The sequence below is a fragment of the Schizophyllum commune genome (assembly GCF_000143185.2).
Source record: "Schizophyllum commune H4-8 unplaced genomic scaffold SCHCOscaffold_7, whole genome shotgun sequence".
In the NCBI taxonomy this organism is placed as follows: Eukaryota; Fungi; Basidiomycota; class Agaricomycetes; order Agaricales; family Schizophyllaceae; genus Schizophyllum; species Schizophyllum commune.
In genome coordinates, this window is record NW_026089544.1 from 1,570,479 (window position 1) to 1,582,678 (window position 12,200).

At 54.9% G+C, this 12,200-nt stretch overlaps 8 protein-coding genes across 8 annotated transcripts; 7 read left to right on the forward strand and 1 right to left on the reverse strand.

Moving 5' to 3' along the window:
- Positions 1-1,043: 1,043 nt before the first annotated feature.
- SCHCODRAFT_02505943 (uncharacterized protein) lies at positions 1,044-1,601 on the forward strand (the record flags this gene model as incomplete). Its single annotated transcript, XM_050343170.1, has 1 exon — positions 1,044-1,601. A coding segment is annotated over one exon (558 nt), but the record flags the coding sequence as incomplete, so codon positions are not given.
- A 27-nt stretch (positions 1,602-1,628) lies between these two features.
- SCHCODRAFT_02476631 (uncharacterized protein) lies at positions 1,629-2,108 on the forward strand (the record flags this gene model as incomplete). Its single annotated transcript, XM_050342745.1, has 1 exon — positions 1,629-2,108. A coding segment is annotated over one exon (480 nt), but the record flags the coding sequence as incomplete, so codon positions are not given.
- A 75-nt stretch (positions 2,109-2,183) lies between these two features.
- Positions 2,184-2,874, forward strand: SCHCODRAFT_02668857 (uncharacterized protein; the record flags this gene model as incomplete). The annotated part of the gene is made up of 2 exons (XM_050346599.1): positions 2,184-2,795; positions 2,851-2,874. 2 exons carry the CDS (start codon positions 2,184-2,186, stop codon positions 2,872-2,874), a joined length of 636 nt encoding a protein of 211 aa, XP_050199688.1.
- A 41-nt stretch (positions 2,875-2,915) lies between these two features.
- On the forward strand, positions 2,916-3,544 carry SCHCODRAFT_02668858 (uncharacterized protein; the record flags this gene model as incomplete). Its single annotated transcript, XM_003031262.2, has 2 exons — positions 2,916-3,487; positions 3,511-3,544. 2 exons carry the CDS (start codon positions 2,916-2,918, stop codon positions 3,542-3,544), a joined length of 606 nt encoding a protein of 201 aa, XP_003031308.2.
- A 16-nt stretch (positions 3,545-3,560) lies between these two features.
- Positions 3,561-4,939, forward strand: SCHCODRAFT_02506767 (uncharacterized protein; the record flags this gene model as incomplete). The annotated part of the gene is made up of 2 exons (XM_003031261.1): positions 3,561-4,770; positions 4,824-4,939. The coding sequence occupies 2 exons, from the start codon at positions 3,561-3,563 to the stop codon at positions 4,937-4,939; spliced, it is 1,326 nt and encodes a 441-aa protein (XP_003031307.1).
- Positions 4,940-5,447: 508 nt separating this feature from the next.
- SCHCODRAFT_02447054 (uncharacterized protein) lies at positions 5,448-6,665 on the forward strand (the record flags this gene model as incomplete). The annotated part of the gene is made up of 1 exon (XM_050342539.1): positions 5,448-6,665. A coding segment is annotated over one exon (1,218 nt), but the record flags the coding sequence as incomplete, so codon positions are not given.
- A 786-nt stretch (positions 6,666-7,451) lies between these two features.
- On the forward strand, positions 7,452-7,747 carry SCHCODRAFT_02735563 (uncharacterized protein; the record flags this gene model as incomplete). Its single annotated transcript, XM_050347150.1, has 1 exon — positions 7,452-7,747. The coding sequence occupies one exon, from the start codon at positions 7,452-7,454 to the stop codon at positions 7,728-7,730; it is 279 nt and encodes a 92-aa protein (XP_050199690.1). The 3' UTR covers positions 7,731-7,747.
- A 193-nt stretch (positions 7,748-7,940) lies between these two features.
- On the reverse strand, positions 7,941-11,429 carry SCHCODRAFT_02735568 (P-loop containing nucleoside triphosphate hydrolase protein; the record flags this gene model as incomplete). The annotated part of the gene is made up of 3 exons (XM_003030869.2): positions 7,941-8,887; positions 10,612-11,040; positions 11,091-11,429. 3 exons carry the CDS (start codon positions 11,427-11,429, stop codon positions 8,129-8,131), a joined length of 1,527 nt encoding a protein of 508 aa, XP_003030915.1. The 3' UTR covers positions 7,941-8,128.
- Positions 11,430-12,200: the final 771 nt, after the last annotated feature.

Here is a 12,200-nt window from a genome sequence, read left to right on the forward strand (position 1 = left end):
TCTCCTCTCTACTTCCACCGTCACCGCCGAGCTCGCTTTCTTCATCGAGTGCGCAAACCGCAGACGAAGTACAGAACTCCAACGGTCGACGCACGATGTCACTTACCATCTGGTATACCTTCTTGAAGACTTCGCTTGCTATCCTCGTCGTACTCGCGCCCCTATTGGTACGTCTGCCTCGTGCCACCGTCGGTGTACTCGCTGACCATCAACAGGAATACTTAACAGCTTGCATTGTTGAGCGCGTTGTCGTCGCTTTGTTGGTCGGGCAGGCGGGAGACTTCTCCGTCCATGCGTCCTGGCTTGTTTGCGTTGGTCTTTGCTGCGCTCTCGCGGCGGAGGCTTGTAATGTCCAACCGTTCTTCGCCTGGACATACTCCATCAATGCGGATTTGGTCGCTTATTCTGCTACGTGGAGTACTATCCTATTCGTCACCCTCATCGCCCCTATTTTAATACTCGAGCAATTCTACTTCTGCTGTCCTGCACCCGTCATGAGCGTCCCAGAAAAAATGCCCGCCGCCTGCAGAAGAAGAAGTTACTGCGCTGATATGGACTGCTTATCCCCTACCCTCTTTCTGACGACCCATCATAATGCTTCAACTTCCTATCGAGGAGGAGCGCGCGGATCCGTTCCGGGTGAGAAGCACGTATTTCGGTCTCCTGAAGTAGCTCGCCACCTATGTCGAGCCCAGGACCATAAAGGCATTCACGATTGGGCGTATGAATTTGTTACAATGATAAGCAATGACGAACTGACCACAGTAGAAGACGCGCGAGAGGTCGTCGCACATCTGAATATTCAAGACCTTCATATCAGGCTCAAAATGGACGATATGCGAACCGTCCTGCGCCGACATGGCATTAAGTTCGGGAAGTGGCTCAAGAGGACGGATTTGCCTAAGCTTTTGAGTACGCACAAGTGTTCCATGTACTGTAGCGAGTTGCTCACCGTTCTGAGAAAGGTAGACATTCCCGATGACGGTCGGCGTCGATATCGAGTCTATAATGCATCGAGAAAGCCAAAAACCGGCCACGCGCAGATGAAGGCAAAACAAAAGACGAAAGGCAGGAATCAGACCACCACCGCGACAGAACCGAGTTTTCCTCCCCCACCCCCTTCAGAAGAAGTCCTTCACAAAATTACTGCAGACTTTCTAAGAGACTGCTACGCTCTTGAGGAGAGCGGTTGCGCTGTATGCGGTGAGCTCAAGCCCTTGACGTCTCTGACGGCTTTATCAGACATTGTAAACACACTTAGCCCCTTAATCGCAGACGACGTGGGCGTCAAAGAAGATGGAAGTGCTCGAGATCAAGGAAAGCCTGTTCTCGCGCCGGGCTTAGACCAGGTGTGCTCTGACTGCCGAGGCCCTCTTTCGAGAAACCAAATGCCGCGTATGGCGCTTGCGAACGACTTGTGGATCGGTGAAGTTCCCTTGGAACTTCGACAACTGCGATACTTCGAGCGAATACTTGTTCAGCGAGTCCGTCACAACGCGGTATTTGTTAAAGTCGCAGGTGGGTACCGCAAGTCCATCGCCCATGTAATCTCGTTTCCGGTGGATACCGAGGAGATTTACGGCAAGCTACCTCCTACGAAAGAAGAGACTGACCAGGTTTTGGCGATCATGTTCACAGGGCCGACACCTCCCTCTACGGAGGACTTTCGCTCCCCCCGCTTTGCCCCGCTTCTTGTGCGTCGAGACTATGTTCGCAGGGCTCTTGAGTGGCTGCGCGACCACCACCCTGACTACGCTGATCTCGACATATCCGAGGAGAACCTGGCGCAATACCCGGAAGACGTCCCACCAGTCAGCGTGCAGTACAGGCCCGCTGATACGAACATTCCTGCAGAAGGAAGAAGCAGCTATGACGTTGATGAAGACCAAGGTATAGCGACGGGTGAGCTACCCTTCGTTGTACACGGTTTGACGGGCGAAGATCTGGAACTGAAGGGCGAGAATGAGTTGAAGGCGCTGGCTCTCGGACACTTTGAAGGAAACGGTGCTCTCCTACGCATTGGACATGGATCGAAACCGGAATCGATGTATAATAATCCGCAATTGTACCCAAAAATGTTTCCCTGGCTATTTCCCTACGGTCGAGGCGGCGTCGGCGCTGATAACTCGGGTAAAGAGAAGCGACTGCGAGTATCAGCGAAGGAGCAATGTGCGCACCTGGTAATGTACCACGACAAGCGGTTTCAAGTGGACCCCGGTTTTCTGTTCGTGGCGTTCAGCCACCACCAAGTGAAGGCCTCCTCCACTCAAAGTTTCTTGGTTGCGCGTCGCGAGAACTTTCCGTCGGTGGCAGACCGCTTTTTATCGTTGGATATGGGAGTGTTGAGAGACCTCATTGCGCGAATGTCCGCAAAGGAGGATATCATTCCCGAGACCGAAGACGAGAAAAAGTGCTGGCGGGTCATACAAGACCTAGAAACCGTCGCCGTCAAAGTTCAAGGGTCTGCAGCAGGTCGAAAGTGGATGCGTACCGAGATCTGGTCTTTGATGGCGCACATAGGATCTCCAATTTGGTACATTACTATCGCGCCCACCGATATCAAACACCCTATTTGTTTCTATTTGGCTGATTTAGACCAAGAGTACCGACCCAACATACTACCGCCAACAGAGGATGCAGAACGAGACGCTCGCTTCCGTGCAGTGATCAGTAATCCTGTCGCGGGGGCACGATTCTTCCACTTCGTAATCCAGTCCTTCATTAAACACGTCCTCGGCGTCAACGAGGAACCAGGACCGGGCTATTTTGGCGAGACCAGTGGGTACTATGGTACTGTGGAGCAACAAGGCCGATTAACTCTACATCTGCACTTGCTACTTTGGATTGCAGGCGCCCCACGGCCGGCAGAAATAAGGGAGAGAATGAAAGACTTCGAATCGGACTTTTGCACTAAGATGGTCGAGTACATAGAGGGATGTCACCGAGGCGGGTTTCTGACCGGGTCACTCGCAGATGTCGCGGCCAACGTGAAAGACCGCCAGAAAGAGGAAGGCTACCAGAACCCAACTTACACTTGGCCTGCGTCGCCCGAAGGTGCTTATTGTGCTTGTGAGCGCCTCGGATGCGAGTCCTGCGAAAACACGCAGAAATGGCTTGCCAAATATGCGCTGGAAGTTGACGACTTATTACTTCGCTCAAATGTTCATACCTGCATCGACAAGTACTGTAAGTACAACAAGACCGGTCGCTGCAGAGCGAGAATGCCGCGAGAAGTAAGACGAGAGACGAAAGTCGACCCAAAGACAGGCGCCCTCCGGTTCAAGCACGAAGAGCCGAACATGAATGACATATGCGCGCTGATAACCTTTCTCTTCCGATGCAACCACGACTGCACTTGTCTGCTGTCTGGAAGCGCTGTCAACCACATTGTATATTATATTACCGAGTACATTACGAAGATGGGTCCGCCCACCCACACGGTCTTCGACGCCATAAAGTCAGTCTTCGACCGTGGACAAGACATCTTGTGCTCTGGCGCATCCGACGTAGAAGTTGCGCGCCGCCTAATGACAAGGGTGGTTAACAAAGTCGCTACCAAGATGGAGTTGGGTGCGCCGATGATAGCGATGTACCTACTCGGTAATCCTGATCATTACACATCGCATCGCTTCCGTCCGTTCTTTTGGAGAACGTACTATAACCCGATTCACCAGTATTGGACTGGACTGGAAGTCGAAGAGAAGGTCATGGTCGTGCGGAAAAAGGGTCATATAGTGGGGATATCCGAGTCTCAGAACTATGTGTTTAGAGGCGCAGAGCTCGCCCACTTGAAGTTGTACGACTTCATGCTGTTATGCGAGCGCGTGAAGATTGCTAAAGACGGGAAGGCGGCCTCGGCAGATGATGCAGAAGCCGAGGACAATGTCGGGGACGCCGGGGTAACGATCCCTTTCGCGTCTCACACGCCACCTGACGACGCTGAAGACGCGTACGAGAAAGACAGCTGGATCGCGTCGAGCGACGAGGAAGAAGGCGTCGAGTCCGACAGTGCAGACGAGCGCAGCGAAGACGAGCGCTCTGACGATGGTAACAGAGACACGCAAGTACCGCGTGACGATGGCGCTGACAAGGACGTTGTCATGGATGAGGTCGATGCCAATCCGGAAATCAACGGCGACGGTGATATGGACATAGAGATGGACGAACCAGTTGATGAAATACCGGCGGTCTTCGGGTATCCACCGAAGGAACCTTTGAAGAAGGGTTTGCACGCTTTTCTTTATGGCCACTCGCTAGCGAGCGATTACTGCATGAAGATCAGGCAGGAAGTCGATCCGTACCTTGTCCTGAACTTCATGCGGCTGCTTCCGAGGAGTGACAGCGAAAACCGCGACGAGTACATCAGGGTAATGTTGATGCTTTTCAAGCCATGGAGGCACGCTCGCGACCTGAAGGAGGCGGATCAGACATGGGAAGAGGCGTTCGCTTCTCATCAGTTTACGAGGAGGGAGTTAGAACTCATGAAGAACTTTAATTTGAGATGGGAGTGCATTGACGGACGCGACAGTTTTCGAGATAGCTTGAAAAGGGGCAATTTCGAAGATAAAGACGACCTCCCCGTTTATGGGGACAGCGTAGATGAAATCACGAGGGATGTAGACGTTAGTGAGATTGTTGAAACAGCGTTTCCAACTGAGGACTCACTTGACGACGATGCAATTGTGAACAAGCACTACGCGAAGAGCTCTGACATGTATCACAGCATACAATCACTAGTCATGCGCCAACAGTGGGGAGTCCCCCGCCCCGGTGCGTTGGTCGCGCCTAAAGACCGTATATTGGTTCGGTCAACGCCTCGTCAGTGGCAGAACCTGTTGGCGAAATTGAGAAAGGACGTCGTCGCTCTGCAAACAGCGCGCTTCGCCAGCACGCGGGGTGTAAGTCCTTCTGTCGGTATCGCGCCGGTCATAAGCGTTGACATTGTGAACAAAGCGATGCTCACCCGGTCATATATCCCGCCTTTGCGACGCGGTCTAACTGATTCTGTCGTCAAGACCTTCACCCTCAACAACGACCAGGAGCGAGCGGTTCGGATTTTGGGGAACCATGTCTTAACGCCAGGTTCTGGACAGCTCATGATGTACATCGCTGGGCCCGGCGGTACGGGGAAGTCACGAGTGTTTCAGGCAATGCAGGCGCTCATTGACAACAGTGGCTTGGACAAGGGGTACCTGGTAACTGCTCCGACAGGGACGGCTTCTGCAAATGTTCAGGGATCAACATATCACTCGACCTTCGGACTGAACCACAAGAGAACCGGACCTTTGTCGACTGGGCAGCAGACTTCGATATCTGATCGTGTCAAGCGGGCAAGTACCTGCCTCATGGACGAAGCATCTATGTTAGCGCACTACGAAAACTACGGTGTTAGCAAAGCGGCGTGCGACGCGATGGGTGTTAGCGACTTACCATACGGTGGATTAAATATGATTTTCGCGGGAGACTTCGCGCAACAGCCTCCAGTGGGTGGTAATGAGAGCGCTTCCCTGTACAGTCGAACTGTCGGCCGTTATAGCGCGGACGCACAAAGCCAAAAAGCCGCGCTTGGTAAAGCTATCTGGCATCTGTTCACTGTCGTCGTCATGTTAAGGCAAAATCATAGGCAAGAAGGTACATCACCGCGTGATCGCTCACTCCACCGTCTCCTTTACAACATGCGCTGGTGTGAGTGCGACAAGACGGACATCATCTACATGAACACCCTTCGCGCCGACCTGCTATCAAACAATTTGTCTATTGCAGAGGCGCGCTTTCGCTACGTACCAATTATCACGCCAAGAAACATCGTAAAAGACGGCATAAACGACGTGGGAGTACGAAGATTCGCCATCGAGTCTGGACAGGAATTGACGGATTTCTTCTCTGATGATAAAGTGCCTGGAGGCGACAAGGACAAGCCGGTCCTCTTCAGTCAGCGTGTCCAGAAAATGCTGTGGGACCAGGCGCATACCTTCAGCGAGATGATCCCAGGAAAACTATCCTTGTGTCACGGCATGCCGGTCATGCTTCGTCATAACTGGGCGACTGAGCTCGCTATGAATAAGGGTCAGGAAGGCGTCGTGCACGACTGGGTGGCAGGAAAAGGCCGACACGGTCAGCGGGTCTTGCATACTCTGTACGTCAGGTTAGTGAACGCGCCGCGTGTCATCGAAATACCGGGCTTACCTCAGAACGTGGTACCGTGCACACCTCGAAGCACGATCATCGATTGCGACCTGCCTACATATATAGGGTCGAAAAAGCTGAAGGTTGCGCGAGTCCAAGTCGAGGTCTTACCAAACTTTGCGATGACGGACTACGCCTCCCAGGGAAAGACGCGCGAGTTCAACGTTGTCGACCTGAAGGATTGCCAAGACCACCACGCCTACTACGTGGCGCTGTCCCGAGGAAGGACGTCGGACGGTACCATCATTCTACGCGAGTTCGAACCTAGCAAAATACAAGGGGGTTGTAGCGGTGCTTTGAGGCAAGAGTTCAGGGACCTAGAAGTATTGAATGACATTACACGTATGCGATATGAAGGACAACTGCCGCATACCATTGTGGGACATCGCAGGAAAGACCTTATCGCGTCTTTTAGGGAGTGGAAGGGCGCTCAGTACATGCCCAGTGACTTGCCTCGACCGCTGCGGTGGACAACCGACCAGGCGCAATACGACGCGTCTGGAAATTGCATCAACCCTGCCGCTTGGATGGATAGCGAGGTCGTGCCTTTGGACTGGCAAATCATCGAGGTCGACAAGAGAAAAAGAGGCAATCTGCCCAAGATGAGGGACGACGACGGCTTTGTTCCTCTGAAGTCACTGACCTCGAACGTTAAGACCAGGAATGAAGCCGCCCCCCTCTCGAAGACACATGACTCTTTGACGTCCTTCCTTATGGGCCCTGAACCGCTCATTAGACGTGGTTCTTTGTGGTCTGATAACAGCTGCGCTTACGACTGTGTCGCTTCAGCATTTGCCTGGATATTCAGCGAAAATTCGGGCGCTTGGATGACTCGTATGGATGCTTGGTCGCCGGGTATGAGTGTCCTGACGGACGTGTTGCGGCGACACATTGAGGAAGGGACTACTGACGTGGACGTGACGGCTATGAGGGACTCGTTGCGCGCGTACCTTCAATGTGTAGAGCCTGCTGAGTTCGTGCCAAGTCAATTTGCTTCGGCCGTAGCAGCATTAACGACAGTACTAAAGACGCCGTATACTGTGCTCACCAGCGTGCGGCGCTGCAAATCTCAAGGGGGACATCCCCTTCACGGCGGGGAAGCCATGAGATGCATCGATTTCGACTGTCCCGTGTTTGAGGTCGAGGGTGACGTCCTAAGGAGCGTCGGTCAATGGTTCAATTTGCGGCAGGACCCGCTGAACCTGCCTTGCCTTTCGTGCGGTAAAAAGGTACGTCTCATCTCACACTTGACACGTGAGGTTCCTATGCTGGTCTTTTCATCGTCTGGCAGAGGACGGAAGCTGACAACATCATTCGCGGTAAGGACAGGCGACGACAAACAGGAGTATGTCCTGAAGGCGGTGATCTACTTTGGAGCGAGTCACTTCACGCTGCGGGTCGTAAAGGACTTGTCACATGCCTGGTACTACGACGGCATGAAGAGAGATGGTGAATTTGTTTACGAAGGACTAATAGACGGCATCAACCTCCGCTCTGCGAGGGGTAGAGACGCGGTAGCAGTGATATACGCAGCAGCAGAATGATTTTGTGGCGGCCGACGGCCTGTTCCGGCCCGGGCCGAGCCAAGTCTTTTGTGGCGTCTTGGACGACGTGACATGTGATGCGTGACGAAGTACAGGGCCTAAGACTTCCTAACTCACCTTATGCCGCGCGAAGCGGTGGCCTGCTACCCACAAGTTCCTGATGGGACCGCTTGGGGCAATTCCACCTCCACCTCCACCTCCAGTCGTGAAGCGCGCGTTGAAGATCGTGGTCTGTCGCATCGCGCTCATACTCTTTCTTCCGACCGGCACGGGTGCTCGGCTCGTTGTCCGCCTGTTGTGTCGCCTCCGTCGGGAGATAGTCGACGAACTTCTCGGGAGAGCATAGGGCGCAACAGCCTGTAGAGGGCTGGGCCTGACAACGCGTGCACCCACCGCTTCTACATGGGTCCTGTGGCGCAGCTGTGAGGAAAATAGAGTGAGTACATAAGCATGCGATGGGTACCCAAAGACGAACCAGAAATCTTGTCGTTTCCGAAGAAGACCTGAGCAGGAAGGCGATGACAGCCGAAGCCCCGCGACGCAGCGTTGATCATATCGTCCAAGGGAGGGTCTAAGGCTGACGGGTCGTGATCTACGCGGTCCTTCTTCTTCGAGGTCCGTGCCGGCGGTGCGTCGTAAATCGCTCGGCGACGCTCGATAACCACCGAGCGCTCGGCCAGGTCAACATCGCCATCAAAGCGTGGACTCTTCCTCGCACCCATATCGCTTTCTTCCGCCTTCCGCTTCTTGTTCTCCTTCTCCAGCTTCTTCTGCTTCCGCCCCTCCTTTGCCTCGCGCTCCTCATCGAAGAATTTCGGCTCGGCGATGCAGACGGCAATTGCAGTACCCTCGCCATTTCGTAGAGCGCGACCCAAGCGCTGCCATAGCGCGCAAAGGCTGACGTCGGCCACCTTGTACTGGATTATGAGCTGTATGTCCTTAACCTTGTCAACACCTAGCCCAAATGACTCGGTGCAAAGCAGGCCCCAGTTCTCGCCCGAAGCGAGCCTCTGCAGCTCGTCCTCGCGGTACTGCGATGTCATGTGCGAATTGAACCACTTGACGCGGTCACGGCACGATTCCGGTAGACGGGACCACAGGTACTTCGCTGCTTCGACCGACTCCATCAGGAAAAACGGCCCGGGGCCCGAAGCGGACTCAGCCGGACTCAAGCGGGCTCAAGCGTCTCAAACGCTCAAGAGCTTCAAAAGTTATTGCCCGATATCAAACGCTCTCAGGACACTTGACCCGTCCTTGAACCCGCTTGAGTTGGCTTGAGTTCAGCCAAGCATCATGAAATCGCATCAGGTTCTCATTTTTTCAGTCACTAAATTCATATGAATGATCACTAAATTGCTTATTATTGATCAGTTACTAATTCGTATATACTACATTGTAAATGTACATTCTCGTCACATAGGCCAGGCCCCCGTTGCTCGCTTGCTGGGGTGCTACACGCGCACCTTCAACCACCTCCAGCACGTCCCATATGCCCGCCCGCATCCGCCATCCACCCCACCCTCGTTGTTGCCCGACGCGTGCCTCCCAATGCCGCGGCACATGCCGGCGCCGCTCGTGTGCAGCGCGTCCTGACACCGGATAGTTACCTGTAACAGGGGTTAGTTATGGACCAAAAATCGCGCCGCATGCACCTACTATCATCAGCACATTCTGTGCTTGCACCCTCCTGCAACGCTCCCCGTGTCGTGCGCTCGCTCGGGCTCGAAAACTCGCCACTCGGCAGATGCCGAGCTTGCGCGCCTGCCGTCGAGTCGCACATCCTGGGCGAATACCCAAGACGCGCGGCACTCGTCGGGTAGCGCGCTTAAGCGGGAATGCCCTGCATTGTCCTGCGCGTGCCGCGTCTGCTCTCGCGTCTGCTACTAGGGTCCGCTCCAAGCCGCCGCCTGCGCGACTCCACGCCTCGCGCGAGCACGGCATGCGGCCGGTCAGCGAGGGCAGGTAAGCCCCGCCAGGCCGCGCGTACTGAAGTACGCGCGGCCGACCGCGGACATGAAAGGCCCATGCGCGTGCGGAGCGTGGACGCGCCACGTCACACGGCAATGAACCCTCACGCACAGGGTGGCTGAGGTGGGCGGGCATGAACCACCCGCACGCACAAGATGCGCGGCAGGCAGAGATGAGGGTTGGGAGGGGAATGGTGGACAACGGCGACGGCGACGTGGCCGGCTGGCGACGTGCATTGGTGATCGCCTTGGTAACGCGTCATAGGCCGCGTCAGGCTGGGACAAAGCAGAGGGGGAGGCGGGAAAGCGGGGGCGGCGGTAACGTCGAGAGGATGTAGAAGAGAGAACAACGCGCGGCCTGGCGGCCAACGCGCGTCGAGCGGGCAGGAAAATGGTGAGAGACGAAGACAAGAGCAAATTTACTGAAATGTTCCGAGCGGTCACGTGACCTGCGGAGTCCCGGCCCGACGTGCCGACCTTCGCCTCTTCCGGTGGCGCGGCCATTGTCGCCCTCACCTTCTCCTCACGTGAATCTGTTCCTTGCTCTGGTGCAGTTCCCTCAGGGTCCTGCTGGGCTATTGTATGCATATATACTAGGTCCACTGTGGTCTCCTTCCTTCAGTTCAACTGAGTAAGTATGCTCTACTAAATCCTCATGTACTGTTGATACTTGACTTGGAATATATACATATCTACAGTATAATAAATCAGACTATGACCAAAGCTAAGATTCATCAATCCTCTTGAGCTCACTTGAGATGGGGCCCGAGATTCTCAAGTGTTCTCAAGCGGGTTCAAGCAGGCTCAAGAGCATTCAAGCGCCTTCGGGATCTGCCAAATTCTCAAGTGGTCTCAAGCGGCTTGGCCGCAGGGGGGTTTTTGGTGATGTCGCGGATGCTATCGAAGAATATGACGAATTTCGGCGGCGTACATCCGGGTGCTGGTAAGACGAAGTCCAGGTCACGATAGCTGCCTGCCCCGTGCTGCATCCGGCGAACGACGAGGTGAATATTCGGTCGGTCATTGGAGCGATGGATCACATCCACGTCCGACGCGCGGATGTTGAGGTTTTGGAAGACGTCGGCCAGAACAGCCTTAGGGAGGGTCGCCGAAGTGAGATAGAAGGGGACGTGGGTGCCGATGAGCTGTCTGATGCGTCCCCCGTCCTTGTACTCCGGGCGGAAGTCAGCCCACTGGCTGATACAGTGTGCCTCATCCCAGACGATGCACAGCAGGTGCGCCGTCCACTTGCGGTCGCGCCAAAGCTTCTCGAACTCCCCCTTCGTCCTCTTGGCAATCTCCACGTTCGTGACAATGACCCGGTACTTGAGCTCGCGTATCTCCTAGTATGATTGGTCAGTTGTCGAACTCATGCGAGGCAGTTGAGGTGTACCTGAAATACAGTCTTCGTCGCGTTGTCGCCACAAAGTGCGATGGCTGGTAGACCCTGTGAGCGTAGCTGACCCGCAATCTGATCACTAAGGAGGTTGAGAGGGGTGATTATCACCATGATCTTGCGAGGTTCGAAGAGGAGGGGAGCGAGAAAGGTCAATGTCTTGCCTGACCCCGTTGCTGAGATCAAGCACAGGTCGCGCGTGTTGAGGCGCCGTGATAGCTTGAGCAGAGATCTGATGACTTCGATCTGCCATTGGCACGGCGCGACCTGGAACGCCTTGGTGATCTGAGCGCGCAAGTTGTCGTCCGAGAGGTCTTGTGCATCGGGGGAAGCCATGACGGGAGGGAGGGGGAAAGCGGGCTTTGTTAGGCATTATACGTACTGTACAAGGATGTAAACGAGGATCCTAAACAAAGACGCGTCGCGTCGCGTCTCAGGACCAAGCTAGGGAGCGCGTCGCGTCGCGTCGAGGAAGCCGGAGGCAAGCACGCGGCGCGATCGATACTCCCAAAGGGGAGCTCGGTGAAATCGGGCCGTTGTTTGTATATGTTTTCGTCCAGCCGGCCCAGGCTGTTAAGGGTTGTAGTGTGAGGATCTTTGTGGTTGACAGGTTCTTCGTGCTAACCGTCTCTGGTCCGGTGTTGTTCTCGGTCATAGCATTGCTCCCCGCTCACTCATAGTCCGCCCTTGAACAGCCGCGGTCGGGTGGGTAGGAGCCTGTGCGACGTTGCCCATCGAAGTTCAAGTTCGAGCACGTGTTAGTCACGACCACGTGCGTGACCGATCGCGTTATACGTGACTGACGCGTCTTCTCGGACTTTGTTCTCGACGGTCACCTCGACCAGCCGCTCGCGCGCGTCTGCCCCGACCCGTAACGCTCCAGGTCACCTGTTTTTGCGCGCTCTGTGCTGCCCCAGCGCCACAACCTCCTGCCTTCAGCCGACATCGATGCATTCCCATAACCCGGAATGATATCTAACCCTAAGAGCTTTCGGTCGTGCGCGCCCTCCTTCGTGCTCCGCTCATCCTCAACCTCGTCGTGGGCCGCATTGGCTTGCATGTATGCGCTGACGCGTCACTCGTCCGTCGAAGCGCGTGTCGTTGCGC